Here is a 26469-nt window from a genome sequence, read left to right on the forward strand (position 1 = left end):
CAAGCATTTACGGGCTATGCCGGGCTGGCGGCCAGAAAGCTGTCGGCGAAAGAAACCCGTTTGTCATGCAGCAATGTAGCGCGTTTCTTCTGATTAATACGGTTATTTTTCACGGTCGTACTAAGGTTAATCTTTTATGATAATTTTTATTATTATTAGTAGTAGTATTAACATAGACTTAAATATAATTTGTTTGAGTAATAATAGTTTAATAGTTTGAAGATGAAAGTGTAAAAAAAATATTAAAAAATGGTGTGTTAATGATTTGTACAATAATTATAGTAAAAATGTGAACATATGTAATAATTTGTACTAGAACTCTGGTAATAGCTTAGACACGATTGTGGTAACGATTGGAACAAAAGTTGTTGTCATAATTTGAACAAAGTTGTGGAAATAAGCGTAAATATGTTTTGGAAAATGTTTTTCAAAGAGCTTATTGACCTTTGTCCTTGACTTTGTTTAGTTTGGCTAGTTCAGTGTTTCCCAAACTTTTTCCTTCGCTCATTCTGAGTATTTTGAGGATCAGTTTGCTTTTTTTTTTTAGAGATTAATCTACGTGCTGGCCTACTTATTAATTATGTCAGTAGTTTGTGAAACACCTATTCAGGCCTCGCTGAACACAGTTTGGGAAACATTGGTCAAGTTATTTCAGAACATCACCCAGTTGCCCTCTTTTTATTTTCTGGTATTTTTCTCTATGTTTTCCATTACATCGCTTCCACAAGTCACCATATCGTTTTCTCTTTTTTTCCCCCATATGTTACTGTATTTGATTGCTTAAACAATGTCAACTGGATCTTGAACATCAAAATGTAAACAAAAAAACAAAATACCATTCCTTTAGTTAAACCTTAGTGTGAAAGTACCTACTGAAGTTCATGACATCACTCCTGCTGGAACTCTGTTCTAAGCACCTCTGTCATCTCGCGCTAGATGCGCACCATTGAAAACAGTGCCGAGACATATTGAAGTCAAACATGAATTGAACCACTTCAGCTTAGCAGTAGAACGACGAATGTCGCCAAAGCGAGCAAAAAAAAAAAAAAAAAAAGAAGCGTTGCTGCGTTAGCTTTGATCCGTCGAGAAGAAGACATTGACTAGCCTTAGTAGAGAGCTTTTGATGCCCTGCCATCAAGGAAGCTAGTGGTGTGGTGTTGTAGAGGGTCATTCTACTCTAAGTATTCGTCTAATTATTTTAATATTTTCATTGTGTAAATAAACATTTTCATACACTTAAAAGACTGCCGTTCGTTAAGTTACTTGTTTAGATTTGTATCAATACCAATCGATATTTACGAGATCGGACATTTTTTTTTTTAGAGTTTGATTAGGTATGTAAAAAAAAAAGTAAACTTCCCTATCAGCCCTTGCGATCTATAGGTCAGATGATGTAAAGGTCATCTGTGTCTGTGGCCCACGGTTAATGAGGATGTCATGTGGCCAGCACAACGACCTTTACTTTTCCCCAACTTATGTCAGGTACTCATTTAAGCTTGGTGGACTCAGAGGCGCCCAAGGATCCCAAGATTAAAAATCCCTATCTTCACCAGGATTTCAACCCCGGACCCCAGTTCGAAAGCCGCTCACTTAGGTCTATAAAGGCTTTAGTAATTAGATGACCACTAAAATGTTATGTCGCGAATAAATGAGCCTATAATATGTGGACATTTATTCAAACATTCCTACAATCATTCAAGGCAATGCTGTATATTTATCAAAAAACGAGACAAAAATAACTGAAAATACTTTAGTCAAGTTTAGTCTTTATTGTGTAATGGCAAGAAATTTGAATTAACTATTTACATGAATAACATTATAATACTGACCAAGGTTCACTGGAATTGACGTAGAACACATGATGATACACTCATTTCCATGACAACAAATCAAATGGAGAGCATTTTTTAAGTCTCTTTAATTCTACATTTTATACAAGTGCAGGTCGCAACTGGGAATCGAAGACATTGCCATTTATTTATTGGTACAAACATTTCCAGGGGCAGTAGTTAGAGTATAGCGTTAAGACCATTAATATTAAATACATTGGACAGCTGAACATACATAGGTCATACAGCATTAGACAGGTAATAGAACATGATGGCTTAAGATCAACATTTGGTTTCAACATTTGGTTTCAAGATGAATCAAAATATTGTCAAGACATGACAAGACATCAAGACTAAGGAAGCCCAACGAGAGACATTGAAGACATCGTCGACCTAGACCTAGACTTAGACATAGACCTAGACTTAGACTTAGACTTAGACCTAGACTTAGACCTAGACACTTTCAAACTGTTAAATAAAGGAGACTTCACCAAGCTGTATTTCTAAAGAAAATTAACAAGTAAACAAAAGAATATGTACTGGATTATCTATAGGATTGTAATGATACAATACTAATGCTAACAAAATAAAGTTATTTTTTCAAAATATGTTTTTGAGTTTTAAAGTTTCTTCTTTTATGACTGACAAAAAGTCTCAGAAAATAAAGAGAATAGATGAAAGTGAATATTACCATAAATAGAGAGAGATGGGGATCAAGAGAGAGGTAAAGAGAACGTTTAATCACTTCCAGACAGTTTAACAATTTAAACAGTTCATCCAACAATCAACCAGACGCACAGTTAAACCCACTCTTTCCAATAGACTGTCATACTATCCAGCAAATCAAATGATCTCTATCACGAGTACAAATGTATTACACTGCCTTTTTTGGTCAACTTCCCAGATGCTTCGAGAAAGAATTGTAAACTATCCAAGTTCCTGATATCATGTCAGAGCATTGTGAAACTTGAGCAGACGTAAGCTGGGTCTGGCCTGTCATTGTAATGGCCCATCTTCACTGACACAGAAGACATAGAGATACCTATTCACCGTTATGCATAGAGCTGCAGAATGCTCTTTATGCAATCTGCCGTACATCCAATAAGTGTGTATTCTATAATATGGCATCCACCAGCATTGGGGTTTTTGATTGAAACGAAGTTTTCTGGAGACACAGAAAATATCCGAAGGACGACTGGGTTCCTTGATTTAAGAACACTTTCACTGATAACAATTTTTGGAGCAATGTACCAAACTCTTTTGATTTCTCCGTGAATTGGCGAAATAACTCACTAGTGTCGATGTATCGGATCAGTAAATGGATTGTATCAGTTCTGTCTCGATACCTTCTCTAGTGAGTTAAAATCCTTCCTGTGTGTAATGTTTACAATGGTTCACTAGTGATAATGTAAAGGGTTCACAATAGGATTCCAGTTAATTCACCAATAATGTTCTTTCTTTGCTTGCTGTAAAGGTAGATCTAAACCTGTAAAGAGAAAAAGTAAAGAGTAAATTAAGGCTCTGATTATCTTAATATATTAGTGTCATTGTTATTTACAGTGAATACAAACTGTAGTGTTGTTATTTTTCAATGTGGCACTCTATAAGTAAACATTGTTAGTGATATATTCCTATGTCATCAACTATTCTTTCTTCATGGCAAAGCGCAATGCAAGGTCTGCTATCAAATACATAGATGCATAAAAAAAAGCATTTACTGTCGTTGGAGCTGTGTTTGTACTGATGGAGTTTACTAAAAACATCAAAACTAATATTACTTTGCCCTGATAAATACCGAACTACAGTTAGGTGATTAATTTAATAATTTTTAAAATATTTAATCAAAAAGGTAATATTTTTGATGACGGATCAAGCTTTGACTTATGTTTATGATGAATGACGCGACAAATATTAAGTGTAAGACTACATCACATCTCCGTACTGTACTAAGTAAGCTAGTCAGTCCCAGCTCACTGACACTTCATATGGGACCAATCAGTAGTTATATTCAGTCTCCTAGTTAATATTTAAAAAACAATAAAAAATTAAAAAATGCTTAAACAAATGGTTAACTTAGGGGAAGAATTTCACTTTTATAGCCATATATCTCAATAATGTAACATTTATTTCCCCTTTTTATATAAAACATAAATTATTATTTGCCTCTGATAAACTAATTGTTTTTTTTTTTAAATTGATTTATGTTTTGTTAGTAATAATCAGGGCCGGTCTTAGGCCACTGCAACCTATGCGGCCGCAGTGGGCCCGCACTTTCGTAGGCCCCGCACGAACTCTAGGTGTAAATTATTAAATTAAACCATTTTAACTTATTATTAAAGGGTTCCTGAAATTTTCCTGACATTGTAAAAATATACGAAAAAGTCAGGAAAATCTCCCGAAATTATTAAAATCTTCTGAAAACTGATGCAAATCTCTTTAAAAACAGACAAAATTGTCATTTCAGGGTGTCATTCAATAAGGACAACACCAATCCTACTTGCGATTAGAAAAACAACAACAACGTCAATGTCAGCTTTCGTTTAATAAAAATGCAATAATAAGGCGAATTTTAACCAAAACCAAAACAAGAATTTCAAATTCTTAATTTACTTTAATAGTCACTGGCATACAAATATAGATCTAAATCTATCTTCATCTAAAAAAAAAAAGAAGCGATATTTTGCTTGTCGATAGTAAATCTGAAAGACAGATCTGAATGCTTATCGGCTTTTTGTTGAAAAACTACTATCTACTGTAGATGGCTCATAATGGTACCAAGTTAATTTGACAGTGATTTTGTACTTAGTAAAGTATGAATAAAATGCAAAGACGAATTTATTTTCTAATACAAAATCTTAATTTTCACTTATTATCCTTATCACAACTCAGAATGGGCCCTCACAATCCGTTTCGCATAGGGCCCCGCAATCTGTAGGGCCGGCCCTGGTAATAATGAATAAGTGTCCGAAGTTTTAACTTGATCCGAGATTTGAAAGTGGGAGAAATAACGTGCTCAAACTGTGTCCCAGACAGACAGACAGACAGAGTGAGTTGATAGAAGCTTGGTACAAGTATGATTTTCATCTTGATGCAATGTCATGTGGCGGCTTTAAAAAAAAAAGAGAAATTAAAACGAATTCTCTCTATGTTAGCTAAAATTGGACCAAGCTCATGTTCCGCCATTCCTCTTTCCCCCCCCCCCACACAGTTTAAAGTAGGCCTACAAGAGAAAGAATGATGTTTAAACCAAAGAACAGCAGCAGACATCTCGATATATGCGTAGTTATCTATTGATAATGTCAACACGGTATACCCCTGATGTCTTTAAGATGGTGTTTATAACAGAAAGATATGATTTCGCAGTCTTTAATAGTCAAAGTAAACGACATCATGGCCCAAACAGCAACATGTAGCACCTGTCGATGCTGATAGCGCTGTGATCCACTACTAAAAACACTTATCAATTGGTGGATAAGAATAAGCAGATAATCTAATGTATATTTTGTTTGTTTTTGATAAATGAAGAGCTCAGATATTTTTCTCACCTGGTAAACTAGTCTCCATTTCGCTACCAAAACGGCCCATGCCGTAGTAGCCAGAGAATGTGTCTGACGATTTGGTCCACTCGTACTGACCGTGATGTCTGGATTCTCCCATTCTAGCAGACAGCGACGGGCCTGGCATCATGAGTGACCCATAGTGAGATGTCAGCCTGCCTGGGGTGTCCATGCCGGGGTAGGCCAGTGCACTCTGTGGTGAGCAGACAGGAAGAGGAGAAAGTTAAATGCTTTATAGATGTGGGTGAGTGAATATCATGTCCAGCCAACAGTGCTCACTGAATAGTAATGTCATTCTAGATTTCCTAAAAGCGTCATCTCCTTTAAATGTACGTACTACTGGGAACTTTATGCTCAATGTCTACAAATGTATGTCCATTTTGTTTATGTTTTTAAGACTTTAAAGAGCTACATAGAGAATAAAACTGTCATGTGTGATAGACATTCAATTCATGATAAAAACATAGAACTGTTTTAAATGTTACAATTGTAACTATATTTTCCATGACTATGAGCATGTTTTTTGTAGATAGGCTCGCAATGTCATAATAAGTTTTAGAGAAAACGCTATTTGATTTTAAGTGAATAAGTTTTATAAAAGTATTTTGTAGTACAAGTTATTTTATTGAATGTACTATATGCAAGCTTTTAATGTATACTTATTCGGACGATAAATAAGATATGCTTTTGCAAAGAGAATTAGATGGATTACCGAAATGGGAATCAAATTGGAGCATGTCTTTCCACCCAGAAAAATTCAGTTATTAAAAAATAAAAAAAAACTAAAACAAATAAATTCGAATTATCTTATTCATAGTAAACCAGTAACACAAGCTATATACGCAAAATACCTAGGTGTTATAATAAATGAAAAACTGTCATGGAATTCCAACATTGATGAAACTATTAAAATATCAAACAAAGCATTAGGGTTTATTAAAAGAAATTTCTATAAATCAAATAAGAACATAAAACTAAAATGTTATTTAACCTTGGTTAGGCCAATAATAGAATATGCATCCTCTGTTTGGGACCCCTCAACTTAAGAAAACATACAGAAATTAGAAGATATACTTATTTTAACTACTGTTATAATATTTTTTCTTAATTAAGCATAAACTTTTTTTATTATGTTTTAATTGCGCAAACGTTTATATTTGAATATAACAAATTAAGAATTGGCTTCAGTCCAATTGTTATTGATGACGTCTACATTTTAAGGTCAATATAAATGTTTTATATTGAAAAATTAAAAATTATATTTTGTCAAATTGATGTCTTGTTGAATCAGATTTAATTTCTTGTAAAATTGTTAAAAAGGATTCACTTTTGCAATAAAACTGTCAGGTTATTTTTTTATAAATGCTATGTCATTTCAAATTAACTATCTTGTCTTTTAAAATTAATTGTCATATGTTTATAAAATTGATGTCATGTCTTTTCAAATTCAAATGTAATGTCAACAGTTCATTAAAAAAGCAAAATTTTTAACTTGCCTGGTGAGCTGGGTAGCTGTGGGGCTGTGGACTGTAATGGTAGGGCCAGGTTTTGTGAAGGTTGTACAGGGAGGACTGGAAGTAGGCGTCGGCGCCCAGGGAGGAGAAGCTGTTGCTGTTGTTGCTGCAGGAAGGCTGGTAGCTGGAGTTCCAGAAGGAAGGTGGAAGTTTTCTGTGGCACATCAGTGGCGTGTCTTTGAACCGGAAACAGAACAACATAGTCGCTTGTTATATTTAGTTTCATCGTGAATTGTTTACTTTAAAAATGTACAGTCATAACAACGAATATAAATAAAGATAAATAAATCTGTTTTAAAACAATGCTAATTCCTTTCCACACATCAGGCAATTCAGTTAAATGTTTTACTATTTCTAAGTAAAAATACAAATTTCGCCTAAAGTTCCGCTAGTGCACAGAGCCCGTAAGTTGAAAATACATAGAGCGCAATGTACTATGTATGGAAAAGTGGTTTGAGTGCTGGAACAAGTCTCACAAAGCCCGCGGAGTCTGAGAGCTCGTGAGGCGCCCTGACCGCACTTCCCCGTGGTGGAGTCTGAGAGCTCGTGAGGCCCCCTGGCACACTTCCCCGTGGTGGAGTCTTAGAGCTCGTGAGGCGCCCTGACCACACTTCCCCGTGGTGGAGTCTGAGAGCTCGTGAGGCGCCCTGACCGCACTTCCCCGTGGTGGAGTCTGAGAGCTCGTGAGGCGCCCTGACCGCACTTCCCCGTGGTGGAGTCTGTCCAGGCTGAGCAAGCTATTGTGCAGGACAGGCCACTGTCCTTTTGGCTCATACTTCTCACGGCTATGGCCAAATTTCGATTCACGGTGCCCCCGCTGCGGAGAAGAAGAGGAAACCGTGCCTCATATTCTTTTTGACTGCCCCAGACTTGCTGATCTCCGTCTCGACAGGTCTGGGAAACCAAAAATTTTCGACCTGTATGGTGACAACAGGAATAACCTGCCCAGTGTGCAGCCGAACATTTCGGGCTCACATAGGTCTCACCAGCCACATGAGGAGGCATAAAACTCCAGTGCAAATCCCTCAGCCCCCTGGATGACAAAGTGGTCAACATCGAACCGCGATGGATGAACTATATACGTAATACAGCAGTGTTTCTTCCAGGCCTTTTGCAAGAGAGGATTTGAGCCTCTCAGGCCCTCACTCAAATGGAGTTCGATGATGAGTTCGATGATGAGTTTGATGATGAGTTTGATGATGAGTTTGATGATGATGATGATGTACTACGTAAAAGTAAAAGAGCTTCATTAAATGGCTACGTAAAACATAATGATGAACTATGAGGCACTGAACCGTTGTTTATCACCTGAACTCTACTCATTAATATAAAACGAAAAGAGAAGAAAATAGGAGTAGTAAGACATTTTACATTTGTGTGTAATACTCTATTAGAGAGTGACATAAAATGGAGCCAGGCTCATAAATAGCAATGCCTTAGAGGCTTCCGATATACAAAATACAGAAGTATTGATAAACTATCATTAAAACCAGTTGTGACACGGTTACTATGTGTGGTCAACCGTGACACACGGTCAAGTGTTCGATACCTGGGAGTTATGGGAGTTAAAAGGCACTTATACTAAAAGGGACTTATTTCTTCACAGACTACATTTAGTACACATTTGTTTGTACAAAACTCAATGTACAGGCAGAGCACGTAAAGTTCCATTCAGATCTTGCAATCCACGAAGATGTAAAGTTCCATTCAGATCTTGCAATCCACGAAGATGTAAAGTTCCATTCAGATCTTGCAATCCACGAAGATGTAAAGTTTCATCTTTTTCTTTGGAATATGGTTAATGAGCGTGTTATGAGGCCAGTGCAATGATCAACAGCCTTTATCAAAACTTAAGTCAGATAGCTATTAGAGACGTTTTGACTCTGAGAGGGCTCCATCCTCGCCACACAAGGTCTCTGTAGATTAATGTCACCACATCAATAGCCTCGTTTTATCTCTAGAACTGGAGACTACTTTATGTAAATAGTCATCTTTATATCTACTACTTTAAGGCATACAAAGAAAGATGACTGGAAATACTGAGATATAAATCAATATTGGGAGCTGGTTACTACAGCCATTGGACCCCATGATGACCTGCTAACTATTTTTAAAAAAGCGCTAAATAAAAGTCTATTGCCATATTACATGGTTCTTCGGGACTAGCAAAGGCCTTCCTTCAGGGAAACAGTAAAAGGAAAAAGAAGAGGTAGGCAGAGAAAGCGATGGAAAGACAACATAAAAGAATGGACGGGCCTGCTATTGAAAGAGATTCTATCCAAGCCAAAATACAGAGAGGAAATGAGAAAGACGGTTGACAAATCTTGTGTGGTGCCCGAGCGGTTGAACAGACTAACGTCTAGGTGGAGCTGTTTAATTAGCATAAACCATAAACAATATGTTTTTTACAAAGTTTACTCTATCTATCTGTCTGTCTGTCTGTCTGTCTGTCTTTTACATTTTCTCCCACTTCTGATTCTCGTATCAAGTTAAAATTTAGCAGCATTATTCAAAGTCAACGACAACACATGAAACAAAACAAAAATACGATAAGTTGATAAATTAGTGTTATTTAATTATTTGTTTTTATAAAGAGAGATATGACAGCAATTGAACGAGGCACATTTTTATTCAGTCAAAGCTTAGGTTTTTTTTTTGTTTCTTTTAAAGAATTTAAAAAAATATTTTGCTTTTTTTAAAATTGTAAGTTAACATTATGCTCTATGTGTAGGGTTACTACAGATCTATCAAGGTTTTACGACAAACAAAAAGCAAGTGGAAAGTTTTCTTTCAGATCCTCTTGTGTTCGATTCCCACCAAAAAAAAAAAAAAAAACTCCCGTAGTAAACATTGAAGAAATATTTCGTTGGACTAAATGGCATGCGAGGAAACCTGTGGGCCTAACCCAGAGACCACCATTAGAGCCCACCAGGGGGAGAGTGATCGCTGAGGAATGTCGGGAATAGTCAGAGGAGGTAACCGGTGTGAGGAGTCGGTGAGATCGTCTGCTGCTCACTCAGTTCTAAGTCTTGGGTAAGTGGCACCCTAGTCAGTCTGGAAACACAGAGCGGGGGAGGAAGGGGTGGTAGCAGTACTTTGGTTCAGTGTGACGTTCATCTTTGAGAAGATTTGAGATCGCTTCAGAAGTTAACAAACAATTTGTGTTTGTTTGTGTGTGTGTTCATCCCAAAAAGTGTGTGAGAGATTTAAAGAAAAAGTTTGTAACACATGACAAAAACATGTAATAAATTAGAGACCAGTAGCATCACGTTTTTTTTTAATCTTCATTTCTCTCAATAACTGTCTTTCCAGAGTCTCCTTGCGAGTCAGTCCAAGTAACATCCCATACAAATAATACGTTTGTAAAATGGATGTTTTTTTTTTTAATTAGTTCGTCTCTCTGTCTCACCTCTCCCCTTCTAAATACTCTCTCCTCTGTCTGTCTCCTCTCTTGTCTCTCTTCCCTCTCAGTCTCTCATATCGCATATCACTAATTTTATTGATTCATATTTTATTAGGGAAATGACTAATTGTGCAAAGTTTCAACTTGATCAGAGAACGGGAAGTGGGAGAAAAAACGTTTAGTGGGGCCTATAAAAGTTGAACCAGACAGACAGACAGACAGACAGATAGACGGAGTGAGTTCATACAGGTGTATTTTACCTAACAAAACATGAATCAATTTTTTAAAAATTACAAATTAGGTAATTAATTATTAGTAATATTTTAATAATAAATAAATAAATTCTACATTATTGAGATAAATAGCTGTAAATGTTGAGTTCTCTCCCTTAGATAAGCTTTGTTTATTGTTAAGTATTTTTATATTTTGCTTGTTGTTTTTTCTTTTAAACTTTAATCTATTTCAAAGACTTAGCTTTAACACTTAAAATGAGGACTAACTCCTATTGTATCTCGTCACTGAAGTCAACATTCAAATTTAAATTTCGTGACTATCAATGGGCCATAAAGTCAAGTTATGACTTCGTTAGTACCGTAAAGCAGCTCCAGAAGCATTGCTCGCCTGCTCTCTTGGCTTCACCTGTTTCTCTCATCAAGTGGCGACACTGGCTCCCCTAGCGGGCAACACTTAAAACTTTTGTGATAACATATGCAGTGAATACAAGTCCGTCTAATTTGTTTCTGTTTAGTGTCGGTGTCAGTGGTCCCAGGTGGCGGGGGGCCATCTTATTTACAATATAGACTTTGATCTCCTCTCTCTCTCTCTCTCTCTCTCTCACTCTCTCTCTCTCTCCCTCTCTTCTGTCTTCCTCCTTTTACAACGCTTATATTAACTCACTCTGTATCTTTCTTGTATGTTTCTAGTATTTTGTTTTTTCAGTGATTTTTCGAGCACTCATCCAAGCGTGATTAAATTTTGCATACAAACTCATGCTCGATGACAACACATGAAACAAATTTAAAAAATCAACCAATTAGATATGATGTCAATTTGTTGTAATTTGTTTTCTTTGATATATAAAGTATATTAAGTGAAGCTGAGGTAGGTCATGTGTGTGGTATGGAAACAGTAACATGAACTATTGTTGTACATTCTTTTAGCGAAGTGTAAGATCTAAGTGGGAAACAGGTAAGTTACAAGTTGAGGACTAAAAAGTGTAAGATCTAAGTGGGAAACAGGTAAGTTACAAGTTGAGGACTAAAAAGTGTAAGATCTAAGTGGGAAACAGGTAAGTTACAAGTTGAGGACTAAAAAGTGTAAGATCTAAGTGGGAAACAGGTAAGTTACAAGTTGAGGACTAAAAAGTGTAAGATCCAAGTGGGAAACAGGTAAGTTACAAGTTGAGGACTAAAAAGTGTAAGATCTAAGTGGGAAACAGGTAAGTTACAAGTTGAGGACTAAAAAGTGTAAGATCCAAGTGGGAAACAGGTAAGTTACAAGTTGAGGACTAAAAAGTGTAAGATCTAAGTGGGAAACAGGTAAGTTACAAGTTGAGGACTAAAAAGTGTAAGATCTAAGTGGGAAACAGGTAAGTTACAAGTTGAGGACTAAAAAGTGTAAGATCTAAGTGGGAAACAGGTAAGTTACAAGTTGAGGACTAAAAAGTGTAAGATCTAAGTGGGAAACAGGTAAGTTACAAGTTGAGGACTAAAAAGTGTAAGATCTAAGTGGGAAACAGGGAAGTTACAAGTTGAGGACTAAAAAGGCGAAAATAAATATTTAAAAAAATAATTCACGACGATTATATTAAAACGCACTAAAAGTAGAACATAATTTTTACTTCCAAAATTATTTTTTACTTTTTAGAACGTTATAATATAAGCGTTGTTTTTTTTTTCTATACTAACTATTTTTCTCTCTAGTACTCTCCCCTGTTACACACAAACAGTCTTCCTTTTTTGTTTTTCCTTTAATCACGTGCCTTTTTTTTTTGTCCCTGCACCCCCCACCTCGTCAAAGCAAAGAACTTATCAACTTATTAAAATGTGAACAAAATAGCTTAGAACAAGTTCTACAAGACATTGAACCATTCAATGAGGTCAACATTAGGTGAAGAAATTTGAAGTCAAAAAGACCACATCCAGAAAAAAAAATTCACGTTTGACTATTTCTCAGGTTTCGGACTTTTCTTGATAATTGACCAGGATTATTACATGCTACATCAAACCTCCGTCAACACGGCAGGAGAGTGAAGCGGCTAAGGTTTGAACCTGGGACCATCGAGACAACAGACTGAAGTGCTTACCTCTTGTTCAGACAACCTAAAAGGTCCTAGTGACATTTTTAAACGAAATAATGTTTTGAAATCTGTAAAATAATAGAAGACACGCCTACTATATTCTTATCTTTATCCTATATTTAAAAAAAAACTCTAATTCTAAACAAGCGACTTGTAGAAATACTTTTTAAATGAATAAAGCTCTTACAAGGGAAAACAAACATCTCTGCCATATCTCTAAATAATGCAAGTTTTATTTTTTTACATTTTCTGTATTAGAGAAAATAAATTACCACTATTAATTAATTGATAATTTTTTTTATTAATTCATGTATTGAAATCGGCAATGAATAATTGTGCAAAGTTTCAACTTGATCCGAGAAGGGGAAGTGGTGGAAATAACATGCCAAAGAATCCAGACAGACGGACAGACGGAGTGAGTTGATAGAAGCTTGGTAGAAATAATTGATTTCGTTCCTTCTCCTCCCAACCTTTTTTTAAAAATAGTATGCGTCGTATAACACATTCGAAATCGAGGCAAAACTTACAAGATAATTATTTGAATACAATGGTCTGGTCATTTTGAAGCTTAAAAAAAAAAAATTCAATTATTTAAAAAAAGACTAGAAACAATTATAAGATTAAGACTCCGCCTACACGTGAGTTTCTAATACTCAGTTCAATTGTTATCTTGTATTTTAACTCTGAAAAGAAGTTGAAAGAACTGCAAGCCTTCACAGATTACTTCCTGGAGTTTAAACTTAATAAGTGCTATCACAACTTTGTGGGACACTAAAACTTCGATGGTAGTCTCGCGCCAATGTCCCAAGGGCGGTGTAACTTTTCACCACTGACCATCTCATACTGCTCCAAGGTTTTATTGTGTAGGCTAATTACCCGCCGCGTCCCGTGGAGGAATTTTAAGTAGTTTACCGAACAGCTGAGGCTGCGTGTTACGTCACGAGGTTAGCAGACGTCTCCCGTAGTGGCTTTCCAAATAATAAGACCTATTGCTTCTGCTTCTGCAAGGATTTACTGCCAGAAGCTCTTAGGCCACCATTTCATTTCGAAATCTAAATCTGATTGAAGACGTAGGTCTAGTGTTATACTAGACAACTAAACACTAACACTAGGGTTATAGAGCTACTGGGTACTTCTACTTACAGTGTTAGAACAGGAGTGTAATGACCTCCCTCTGGTTTGCGTGTGGCACATGCCTTAGAGTAAGTAAACAGAATACAATTGTAGTCAATCAGTTCCTGTTTCTGGAGCCAAGCATTCAAGCAGATGGCAAATTCAGACCAGAAAAGGACTCATTTGAATTAGATCTTTGGGAAAGTACCATACCAATTATAATGTAAGTCGTATTGTATTGTATTGTATTAAGGTTGTATTCTACTATCCTAAGTCGGCACTTTAGTCTAGGGGTGAATTCTGCTAGGACAAAGGACGACAAGGGAAATATGAGCTAATTTTTCGTCTAAAAATGTATCCTCCAATAATTGTTCGTGTATGGACATTGTTATTGATAAGGTCATAAGCAAGGTAAAAGTAATCCCTCTCAGATCTACGGGGCAGAAGATGTAAAGTTCATCTATTTCTAAGGCCGACAGTTAACGAGAGCATTAAGTAGCAAAAGGACCAACCAATCTTTATTTCTTCAACTTATGTCAGGTACCCACTGGAGATGGCTAGACTCAGGGGCGTCCTACAAATTCCTGATGGTCGAAATCACAGGCTGGAGTTCAGACTTAAGACCCATCGGCCTTTACACCTCGGCCACCACGCCCCCTGTTCAGATTTTACACAATCACAATTCTTAAACGATCAAAAATGTCAGATAAATGTTTTTGGGTTTTACGGAGAAATTATTCTTCGATATTTGTCGGGCATGTCGGGAAGTCTACTAGTATAAAGGTTCGTACTACAAGTCTAGTTTAGAGTTGTATTCTTCTAACGTTGTTGGTTTCTATACAAAAAAAACAACAACAAGCAACTAAATTTTCCCGGTGCTTAAAAAAAATTTAATAAAACAACAACTTTTCATTGTAGTCTTCTCTAATTTGCAAAAGAAACAAGAGACTGTGTTTCTTTCTCTCCCTCCGTCCTCTCTGTCTGTCTGTGTGTGTGTGTCTCTCTCTCTCCGCTCATCGACACCCTCGTGAACCTGAGACTACAAAAACATTACTATCTTTATCTAATTCACAGGCCTCGTGTGTCGCATCAAAATGAATATTTAGAACGTCTGACATTCGCCTTCAAACTTCAAATAGTAATTAATTATTATTACCATTTAACTATTCCAGAATTATTAACAGAAAGAACTAATAGTATAAGATACAATATTCTTTTAAACCAAATATGCGGGAATTGTTTACTATCATCACAGTCGAATTCTCAACACATATAGAGAATACACGACATTACATAATTTTTAGTCTTTTAAATCTGCATGTTCTTGGAAAAAAACATTTTAACTCTTTACTCACAATTTTAAACCAACTAAAAAAAACGTTTGAACAAAATAAAAGTGGGTTGACATAATGAGCACCATTTTAAAAGCAGAAGATGACACTTCACTCTGAGTTCAGCTAAAATAAATAAACCAAGCCAACATGTGTGATGGCTAATACCCGATGTGGCCGGGTCGACTTGCTAGTAGCAAACATGGGGTATTACGGTGATTAGCTGAATATGTCCGTGTACACGGTTACACTTCCTCGAGACCCTCGCTAACTGGCTCCAGACGTTCAAACATCACTTTAGAGTCGAGTTGTAGTGTTCACATTGTAGTGTTCTCCCATTACTGAGCATGGAGTTTGGAATGGACTGACTTCACAGAGATGTGATGGAAATGTATGCGCTTTTTTTTACAAGCATTTCCTGCACACAATCTTGTGATTTAATACCATTTTAAAATGTGTCCGGAAAAGACTAAGGCAATGTCTTCGATGCCGAAGATGAAGGATGAGTGCAGTATTTCAAGGGACCAAGCAAACCAAGTGGATTGTTGATGTTGATTATATTTCATATTGTTATTATTTGTAACTTTGGCCGCCTCTGTAGCACTTCTGCTTTGTGGTAAAACAAAACAAAAATTAATCCATTGCGTGTTAATTTGTTAAAAATTGACCTGCATATTTTGCCATATCTGATGCTGACAAAACCGTTATCCACCGGGAGGTCGTTTTCTTTTGGTCTTCTGTGCCTGTCTTTAAGAAGGGATTTTCTTTGAGTCCTAAATGTATATCTCGCGAATTTAACGAGAGCTCTGCCATATGCAGTATTATATTAACAATAAACGTTTTACATTAATTGAACCAGAATAACAGAATCATGTTTTTTCAGCTCAACAGCTGAAACATTGTTTGTTTTTTTTTAATAATTACATATCGTTGCATCCTCTCTTTTAGCAGGCCTACATGTGTCTATGGGCGTCAGAAACACTGGCCTCACTGAACACATTTGTATATTCAATATTGTATTTCCACTATTATCTGAGTAAATAATTTCAGCTTTAATGTTAAAAAAATGAAATTATGGGATGGTGTTGCCAAGTCAACACTTACCAAAAAAAAAAGACGATCATAAATGCGCATGCGTACCAATAATGCCTGGTCGTGTGGTATGCGCTCTGGATGGTAGTTCCAATGGTTCCGGGCTTGAACCCCGCTATCCGACCTATGTGAAGCTTGGGCTATGATATAATAATCTTCAATTGTGAAGGAACACCCGACACGTGTATAACAAAACAAACAAATAAAGCGTTTTCAATTAAAACATAAAACCATCTTTTTTTTTTTCTAATGATTTAAATATGTCCCAGTAATTTGATTTTTATTTTATCCAATTAGCCTTCATAGCCTCCTTCTCTCGAACCCTTCTTCCTCTGCTGTTTTCTTTCACTCAGCCGTTTACTAGAGCTACAGAAACACAGATCTTGCATGGGAGTCCGCGCCAACTGGAAAAGTTTCTTGCCGGGATCATCGGCTCTAGCAGACGACTTAGTGGCATCACGTGACGCTTAACTCGAGGATTATGGATAGCCCCAACTCCACTGAGGGATGGAAGAGGGGGGAAAAAACGCGCTAACGTTGCATCAGCGCAGTCATGTCAGCAGCTTTAATGAGCATCTAACCACATCCACATCGCATCGACATGATCATCCGCCATATCCTCATCACGGTCTTTAAGTTAAGATGTCAGGATGGTAGAGATCCCGTCAACTTAACCCCGCCACCTGTATTCAAAATCTGAAGCTAAGTTCACCTAGGTTTTTTTTTCCGTATCCTAAAATACTTAGAAGTATTTGGTTCTTACAGAAAAAAAAAGAAGCAAAAAATAAAAATCTGAATAAAGAACAAAATGTTTAGAGACCAGTGTACTTTCAAACCCTTCAATATTTGTAGGAGGCTAGAAATGTGCTTTGAATATCTGAACACAAAAGTATTTCTGTCGTATTAACAACATTGAGTGTATTATCAATCGACTGTCAACTCCTACAAGGATTCAACATGATAACAACAAAGGTCAAAGGTCACTTACTTTGTCCGTACACAAAATGACCATTCCGACCAAGCCAAACAAGCCAACTTTCAATCACGTATTCAAAATAGGCAAGATAACTTATTTTTCCACACTTTCTGCTTCTAAGACTGTACCATTTAAAATTGCTGTACAGAGAACTATAATCAATGTCATGTTCCATTCCTAAAGTAGCCTAGGTCATCAACAATTACCATACATGCTTTTTTTTTAATGCTAACTATCTTTACCAAGTAATTCTATTTCTTTCTAACAATTATTAAAGATAACTGTTTCATAAGTATTAAGATATTCTCTCTAAATGTTTCTTTGGGGGGGGGGTGATATAGTTGACTACACTTTTCGTAATCACTTTTAAACTTTCAAGAAGATAACAAGGGAAGCATAGGAAATACTTCTGAACACAAAAACCAAGCGTGTAATTTGACTAGGGCAGGAAGTAGGAGGCATAATAAATCTGTGCGATTCGAATTCATTTGACCAATTGTTTTTGTTTCGCTTTTAGCTTTCTCAATGCGCTCTGCTCCTATCACTTGCCTCAATGCGCTCTGCTCCTATCACTTGCCTCAATGCGCTCTGATCCTATCACTTGCCTCAATGCGCTCTGCTCCTATCACTTGCCTCAATGCGCTCTGCTCCTATCACTTGCCTCAATGCGCTCTGCTCCTATCACTTGCCTCAATGCGCTCTGCTCCTATCACTTGCCTCAATGCGCTCTGCTCCTATCACTTGCCTCAATGCGCTCTGATCCTATCACTTGTCTCAATGTGCTATGATCCTATCACTTGTCTCAATGCGCTCTGATCCTATCACTTGTCTCAATGCGCTCTGCTCCTATCACTTGCCTCAATGCGCTCTGCTCCTATCACTTGCCTCAATGCGCTCTGATCCTATCACTTGTCTCAATGTGCTATGATCCTATCACTTGTCTCAATGCGCTCTGATCCTATCACTTGTCTCAATGCGCTCTGCTCCTATCACTTGTCTCAATGCGCTCTGCTCCTATCACTTGCCTCAATGCGCTCTGATCCTATCACTTGCCTCAATGTGCTATGATCCTATCACTTGCCTCAATGCGCTCTGATCCTATCACTTGCCTCAATGCGCTCTGCTCCTATCACTTGCCTCAATGCGCTCTGATCCTATCACTTGCCTCAATGCGCTCTGATCCTATCACTTGCCTCAATGCGCTCTGATCCTATCACTTGCCTCAATGCGCTCTGCTCCTATCACTTGCCTCAATGCGCTCTGCTCCTATCACTTGCCTCAATGCGCTCTGCTCCTATCACTTGCCTCAATGCGCTCTGATCCTATCACTTGCCTCAATGCGCTCTGCTCCTATCACTTGTCTCAATGCGCTCTGATCCTATCACTTGTCTCAATGCGCTCTGCTCCTATCACTTGTCTGGACCAGTTGGGAAAGGGGGAGGGAAGAAGGAGGTATCTTCGTGACTGTTTGCATTATCGTTTTTTAAATGCATAAAAAATGTTTTAAGGTTCTCAATGGATTAATTCAACTTATACCACCACATCTGTCTAGTACGATTTCTTTCCCTTGTTCAAGATAAGAAACAGAGAGACAGTCAGACTAATAGAGTGAGTTGATATGTTTTTAAAAAAGTACAAACTTGACATGGCCATCTCGGCCTCAGCCTGGAGAGATTTAAACAGTCACAAAATGAACGAGTTATCGAGGTGTGTCGGTTATTTCAACAACATTTGAGATGTGTTGAACTGTTACCATTCTTTCCTCGGGTCCGCTTTCAATTAATAAGCCCATGTTTTACCATGTCTTTTTCACATTTCTTTTTGTTTCGATAGATTAATTCTGTCAAATTAAACATTTATTAATATCACCAGACACAATGTATGAGGGCCGCGGGGTTAAAAATGAAAAGTAGCAACACAGAAGCAATCAGCTTCTAGTCTACACTTAAAATAGTCCTTCGTTCAGCGACTAGTGCGGCTGTTTGTGTTAGCCATTACTCGAGAAGTCGAGTACAGCCCAAGTACAAAGCGAGACGTGAAACAGAGCCAGGTATTAGGATTGAACACATCTAGAACCAGATAAAAACTGGAAGGAACATCAGAGGAACTGGTCATCTCGGCCAGCGATTCAAACTAATTGAATTAAGCCACCGCATGGAGGCGAGACACGTGGAAACCGTTACGAGTACCGGACAGTGGTCAGTTGAGCTCTTGGGGTGTAAATGGGCCACCGAGTGGCTTTAAAGTGGTCAGATCATGTGGCGCGTGCTGAAGCAGGTAATGTATTATACGGTATCACTGGGAGAGGGTCCAGGATGAGAATGGGAGGGGGCAAGCAATACATCCCCCACCAGCCTCCCAAATTATTCCTGCCACACAGTGGCAGATAGGTAAAGTGTATTGAAACCAATGAACCTTGAGTTCAAATCATGTTGAATTTAGAAACAAATACGAACATAATAATCATTGGGAAGAGAAGATATAGGCAATAGGTCATTCTGTTGACCATACGAAACCATAGGTCATTGTGCTGACCATACGAAACCCTCTATCACAAGTTGAACGCGCGTCAAAGTTGCCAAAGAATTGTAAAAAAGACGTTTAAAAAAAAACAACTCTTAGGTTTTTTGTAGTTTTGGCTTTCTACACAGAAAAGTAAATAATGTAAGCTGAGAAAATTATAAAGGAATATTTTTTGTATTTAGGTTACTAGAACTTTCTGTTTGAGGAGCAATAAATAGAAGACAAAGCGTATAATTCCAACCCAAATAGTTTAATCTTTATGTTAAGCTTACTTTTGTAAAAAAAAAAATATTTTAGAATGTGCATTCTAAAGAGTATTATTGCTTGACATATTATAAAGTAAATTAAGTAAATATTGCATCATCAGATTTAATTTTATCTACGCGATACAGCGATTAGCCACCCAAAAACAGTTGTTACATCTAGCCCCTCTGACAAAAAGAGTCAAAGCCATTGTAGCCGCCCCCCCCCCCAACCCGCCCCGTTAAAAGTACAAAAAGAAATAGGCGAGCTTCACGTGGACTCCTAGAAGCACAACATTTAGAAGATGGTCTAAACTTAACACGCTTTGATGTTGTAAAGATACTCATAAGTAGGCCTACTCACACAATCACTCCCACCACTCACTCACGACAATGCTATCACACCATAAAACACTTACCGGCTCTTGAGGTGTACAGTTTATTGTTGGGTAATGTTTTGTCTATTGTGTAGCTGCTGGGTTGACTAAGGGCCCGTGAGAAGTGCTCGTCCACCACCGCCGCCGTCTCCCCGCTGAAATAAGTCAGCAGGACACAGTTGGAGGTCAAGTAGTGAGTGGACTTGGGCTGGGACGACTTGTCAAGGTCCCGACTTTCCTTTTCCGGGAGAAGACCGTTGTCCAAAAAGTTGCTGGGGCCTGGCCCAGTGATGCCGGAATCGTAGATTGATGGCTGCGACCCATATTTCTAGAGAGAATTGATACATACGTGTAGAGTTCATTAATAAAACAAAATAGGTATTGCAAATGATTGACTATTTAGAGTCTTCTAGATCTTCATTGCTAATTCCATGAAGAGCGCTTCGTTTAGAGCATTGGCTTCCATTGAATATTTAGCAGGCATGAGATGGTTGCAACTTTTGAATGTGCAACTACTTTACACTTTTGCTTAACTTTCTTTTTGTGTTTACTCATACTTATTGTTACATTTAAATGGTTTATTTTTAAACATCTTCCAGCGCATGCACACGGAGATTCTGTATAAATATCATTTCATTCGGTAATATTTTTTTTTTAGAATACCTCAGCTTTTTTAGCTTGTGGTATAAGTTGTCGATATATTTACATCCTAGGAATCCTTCAACTTTTGGCTTATTCCATTTAGATATTGGCCTCTTTATTTGGGATTTTTTAAAATTCAATTTATTGTTTCTAGTACATTTCTTTGAATTGAAACAATTTTAGTTGGCTTCCATTTTCATGGCTTTATTTTTGTTTGTATTCACTGAACAATGTCGGAAATTCTGTCACAAAGTAAAATTGTTTAACAAAATTGATTGCACGCGGTTTCCCTTGAGTTCTTTAAGTTTTCTAGCTGCTTCTTCATGAGAGATAGATCTAGAGCCACCAATACATATGCCGCTATTGTGCAAGAACGACCATAGCCACCAGAACTGAATAATTATTTCCTCATTGTGATTTAGTTTCAGTATATTATTACGCGAAACTAGGTAGTGCAATAAAAAGGATGTAGATAAGTGAACAATAAGTGGTGTCTCATAAACGTCCATGATATCACTTTTTTAAAATCCCAACGAATAAAACTTTAATGACTAAATTAACATACAATATTGATACATATATTATTTTGTATAAAACTTATTTGGAAATACACTCAAATAAATCTTATCATTGCTACGTTTTTACATATTTAGATTATCTCCCTTTTAAATGATTCATTTCACTGATTAACTTTATATGGAAAAATGTATCCTATTATATAATTTACAAAGCCTATATCAACTCACTCGAGCTGTCTGTCTGTCTGTCAGGTAAAAGTTTGAACATTTCCTTTCTCCCTCTTCCCATTTTTGGATCAAGTTGAAACTTTGCACGATTAGTTCATTGTACCTGACAAAACATAAATCAATGAACGAAAATTAACCAATTATTTAATAAACCATTGGTTATTGATTATTTAGTAAACCATTGGTCATTCATTATTTCATAAACCATTGGTTATTCATTATTTCATAAACCATTGGTCATTCACTATTTCATAAACCATTGGTCATTCACTATTTCATAAACCATTGGTCATTCATTATTTCATAAACCATTCGTTATTAATCATTTCATAAACCATTGGTTGTTCATTATTTCGTTTGCTATTGATGATACTTAATTAGAGGTTTGGATGTATGCATGGATTCATTCCCTTATTAAGTATAGTCCTCCCATTCTCGGATCAAGTTAAAATTTCGCATAATTATTCATAGTCGATGACAATATACGAATCAATATAAAAAAATATTAGTTAATCAATTTGTAGTAATTACTACTTTTGTATTATATAGCAAAAAGGGAGTTAAAACCTGCCATCTTGAGGCAAATGGCAGTAATAAGCGGTTCTTTCCCTTAGATAAGCTTTGATTTTTTAAATAGCATTCTTTTTTTTTCTTTTGCTTGTTTTTTTGTATTGATCTCAATATTAATAAATATAACTGTTTTTTAAACCTTTTTCTCTCTACAGATTTGAAACAACAGGTAGATCTAGATTCTAGATTATTCAACTCCCACAAATTTAAATATACCAAAAAGAAAATATGTTTACTGTGAGTCCTATTAAATGGCATGGCTGCTGGTAACTTACTTCCACATCGGCTCAACGTTTCTCTTTGACCCAGTACATTTCTGAATGTCACAACTGGGACATTTCAAGTTGCTCTTACAAATGACAACTGAATAAAGTTGTTTGGTACAGTTTCCATTGTTTGCCAAAATGTGTTCCGCAGAACCCCAGTGTTCCGCAAGGTTTGAATAGGTGTTCCGCGAGGTTTGAATAGGTGTTCCACGAATTACTGGAATAAATGACTAGTAGGCCACAATGTGATTTGATCTCTCTAAAAACAAAATAAGCACAGTGTTTTGTTATATACTCCAACTGTGCGAAGTGTTCCATGAAGGAAAACGTTTGGGAACCACTGGTCTAGAGCTTTGAGCAATACGTTGCTGTGGCTATAAACAATAGGTACATACAAACCTGAAAACAAAGTTAATCCTACTAACAATTATCAGGCACAAATCTTTATCTTAGTACTATTGGGAAAGGGAGGGGGGGCATCACCTCACTGCGCGACATGTCCAGTTGTGAGTGACTGTGTGTGTGTGTGTGTGTTTTTATACATAGATTTAAGGTTTACATGGTGATAAGGTTAGGGTTTGAAAAACAATCCCCCCACTCGAAAGTTCTGGATCCGCAAGTGATTAGACTGTAACTTTTGCTGTGAATTTTTCAAATAGCTTTATATAGCCCGTCTTTCATACTAGAGAATTCTTAGAGCTACCGGTATATGCTTCAATCATTTTTGTGGACCATTGGGTGTGTATGTGGGAGGGTGGGGGTGAGGGATATCTGGGAGAAGGTTTCCGTGCTGCCGTTCAGCAAACACAACTCAGTTTGGGTTGGGATTCAAAATCGATTCTCTTGACAGGTAGCCAAGCGTTTTTTTTTTTCAACTCAGCCATCCATCCCACTTCTGATCTAATGACACCAATGTAATAGTTTTATTTTGATCACACTTCATTTGTTCACAGTTTAAAACGTATATACAACATAAATAATATAGAAAAAGTGTTAATATATATAACATAAACCATATAGAGGAGCAGTGTTAATATGTAATGTGCCCGGTGCCTTATTGTATTGCACGTTGTAACTCTATATCGCCAGGTATAGTAGCGCAAATGACTAAGGAGACAATCCCAGGTGTATGTTCCGGTCCTAAAGGTAAACAATAAACTAGTGACTAGATCTACAGTTCCATGACCCGTCCAAAGTGTTTTTTTTAAATGTAATTATCAATCAGTTAACAAGCAAAAGAGACCGTGAGAAGGGGTATAGAAATAATAATAATGATAATAATAATGGCTATGCCTTCGATTCCGAAGATTAAGAATGAGTGTAGCGATTCACTAGCCTACACAAATCCAGTTGCGACCTGCATATTTTGTCACACCTGATGCAGACAAAGCCGTTGTCCGCCGGGGGTCTATTTAAGTTTTCTTTTCGTTTTCTGCGCCTGTCTTCGACAAGGTTTTTCTTTGGGCCTCAAATGTGTGACCCGCGGCCTTCGCTCGAGCTCTCCAACTGTCTGTCTCTTATCTGCTGCCAGCTACTGTCCTGTATTCCTTTAAGCACGCCAAATAGATTGCCTTTGGCAATAGAAATCATAGACCAAAACTAATCTATGCGTTTTAAAATGTAAAACATATTAATATATTAAATCACACTAATACATTTTTTAGGAGCATCCAAGCTTCTTTAACCAAAAGATTATTCCAAATATTTAAGAAATATTTATCCGTCTATATGTTCCTGTTCTTCTACTTTGTAGAAGGAATGGATTCATCAGTTGTAGATTTGTTTCTCTTGATAGTCAAGGAAGGTATTTTGAATATTTCTATTTCTATTAACTATCAACACAACAGCACACTAGAGGATTTGATAAGTTCTGCACAGAAGTAGCACAGCTTTTAGATTAATTGAAATTTTTATCCTTTCAAAACCAATCCACGAAAGAATAATAAAAATTCCTAAATGTGGAAATGAATTTGAAGTCATTTTGATAAATGCAATAAAAATTGTATAAATATTCAGCATTGGATTTAGCTAGAGTTAACACAGTCTGTAGCTTAAGTCTTCAAGAAAGGTTCCTGGGATATTCTCTATCATTTGTCAGTAGCTGAAGTCTCCAAAAAAGGTTCCAGGGATATGCTCTATCATTTGAAGAAAGAGCAAAAGAAAAATTACCGGTTGTTGATACAACATGAGCATAGCCAGTGAAGAGCTGAATTTATAAGGTGCAATAGATGTCGAATAGTTTTATCAAATCTAAAACCGGCCTTGTGAATATTAGTATAATTTAGTGACAATACCGGAGCTCAACGAGCTGTAAGTCCGTGCTGTCTTTAGGTGTTCAGCAAACACAACCCATCGAATTTGAGCTGATGACCAACCAACCACGATATGCTCCTGGGCCTATCGGTGCTGTTGAAAGTTTCTCACAAAATACTGGAAATATTGCTTTTAAAACGGAAGGAAGTATAATGTTGTCCCCCTTTTTTTTTTCTTGCTTTGTCGGCTATTTAAAAAAAAAAAATTATCGGGTCAAAATTGGGAATCAAAAAATCTTTTTATCGTTTTCAGTAAATTTGACCGCTGCGGTTTTGACTGTGAAAATGGCTTAGTTTTTATAGAGGCAAGGCAAGTAATAACATGTTGAACTTTCCGTATCCAAGAAGAATGTCGAAAAACGTGTCATCTTTCTGTCCTGTAAATGTTTTCAAGTTGCAGCACAAGTCCAACAACTGAACAGCATTCAGATCAAGACACCTTTCTTTTAGGTGCTACAAACACTATTTGTGACTGACTTTTGTATGTTTAAACCAGAAAATAAACTTGAATTTATTTGGTTAGTGGATAATATGCCATAAATAATACAGTCTATCCTAGTTCTGAATTGTCACTAATTTAAGTTGACTATATCCATCAAGAAGTAAGGCCAATAACCCAATAACATACAAGTGAGCCAGATGGACATATAAAACGTACATTTTCAAAGACTCCAACACAAATCCTTACAGAAGGAGAAATGGAACTGATGTTGACGAATCTTTCTTGATATCTTCAACTTTGCAAGGTCGATCTAGAACTAGTTGCAAATATCTGAAGGAGTACCTAAAAGTATTCTCCATGGCCAAGACACCTAGTTATAGCGTTGTTATCTGACAAGATAGGATCAGTCTTAAATCATTTATTTCTGAAGTACATTTATAATTCTAGTTAGAAGAATTAATGTCCAAGCACTTTAAAAATATTTGTTAATATTTTGTAACTTCGACGATATCTAGATAAACTAGGGGCAACTTTTAGCGAATCTGCAACGGCCAATGCTTTACTAACCAGTTATTTCCTCTCATGGCTTCCATCTAGATGAAGCATGGCCACGGAGGATAGCAGCATTATTATTTTTTTTTGCAGTTCCCTATAAAAGAAATTCACTTTTCAAAGAAGAGCCTTAAAGTATTTGATAGCCATGCATAAAGGAATGCCAATCTAATCTGTTTGTTTGCCCCGAGAGTTAACGGCCATTCCAGCAATGCGCCAGTTACCCGTGGACACATGAAACAAAAATAAAACGAAACAGCTGTTCTGGCAGTCAGTGCACCTGAATCGAGCGTTGGAGAGAGTTTAGCGGCAAGACTTATCAGACGTAAGCAGAGTTCTTCGAAATTTGCCAACTAATTGATAAAATGCAAAATGAAAAAAAGGAATTTCGTGAAATTTTCCCTCCTCAATCCTTACCTGCGTGTCGTCTGCCGTAGATTTGTAAGAAAAGTATGGTGAATAGAACTGGTACATAAAATCCACACAGCTCATCTTGGAGTGAGATTGTTCCACTTTATGTTGTCCTGTTCGGCGTGGTTCAAGTCTGAAGCTTTTACATCCACGTTCCTGTCATTGTGCTAGCTCATTCCAAACGTAACAATCTGCAAGGCGGGCTTAATGCGCAGCGTCCTTCCAATACCACAAGTTCGTTTCCACCTCGAGCCTGCCATTCCAGACATTTG

General features: G+C 36.9%; 1 protein-coding gene across 1 annotated transcript; it reads right to left on the reverse strand.

Moving 5' to 3' along the window:
* Nucleotides 1-1740: 1740 nt before the first annotated feature.
* Nucleotides 1741-26469, reverse strand: LOC106050582 (transcription cofactor vestigial-like protein 2). Its single transcript, XM_013205561.2, has 5 exons — nucleotides 26204-26469; nucleotides 20299-20584; nucleotides 6883-7076; nucleotides 5375-5579; nucleotides 1741-3315 (listed from the first exon to the last, which is right to left on the reverse strand). Exons 1-5 carry the CDS (start codon nucleotides 26276-26278, stop codon nucleotides 3269-3271), a joined length of 807 nt encoding a protein of 268 aa, XP_013061015.2. The 5' UTR covers nucleotides 26279-26469; the 3' UTR covers nucleotides 1741-3268.

Source organism: Biomphalaria glabrata, chromosome 6 (genome assembly GCF_947242115.1).
Source record: "Biomphalaria glabrata chromosome 6, xgBioGlab47.1, whole genome shotgun sequence".
NCBI lineage: Eukaryota > Metazoa > Mollusca > Gastropoda > Planorbidae > Biomphalaria > Biomphalaria glabrata.

Excerpts from the sequence above, each read along its gene's own strand:
- LOC106050582 (XM_013205561.2), bottom strand. The coding sequence starts at position 26,278 with ATGAGCTGTGTGGATTTTATGTACCAGTTCTATTCACCATACTTTTCT. Across the intron at positions 20,585-26,203 it reads CTACGGCAGACGACACGCAG|AAATATGGGTCGCAGCCATC; the intron begins GTAAGGATTGAG and ends AATTCTCTCTAG. Across the intron at positions 7,077-20,298 it reads ACTGTACACCTCAAGAGCCG|ACACGCCACTGATGTGCCAC; the intron begins GTAAGTGTTTTA and ends TCCGGTTCAAAG.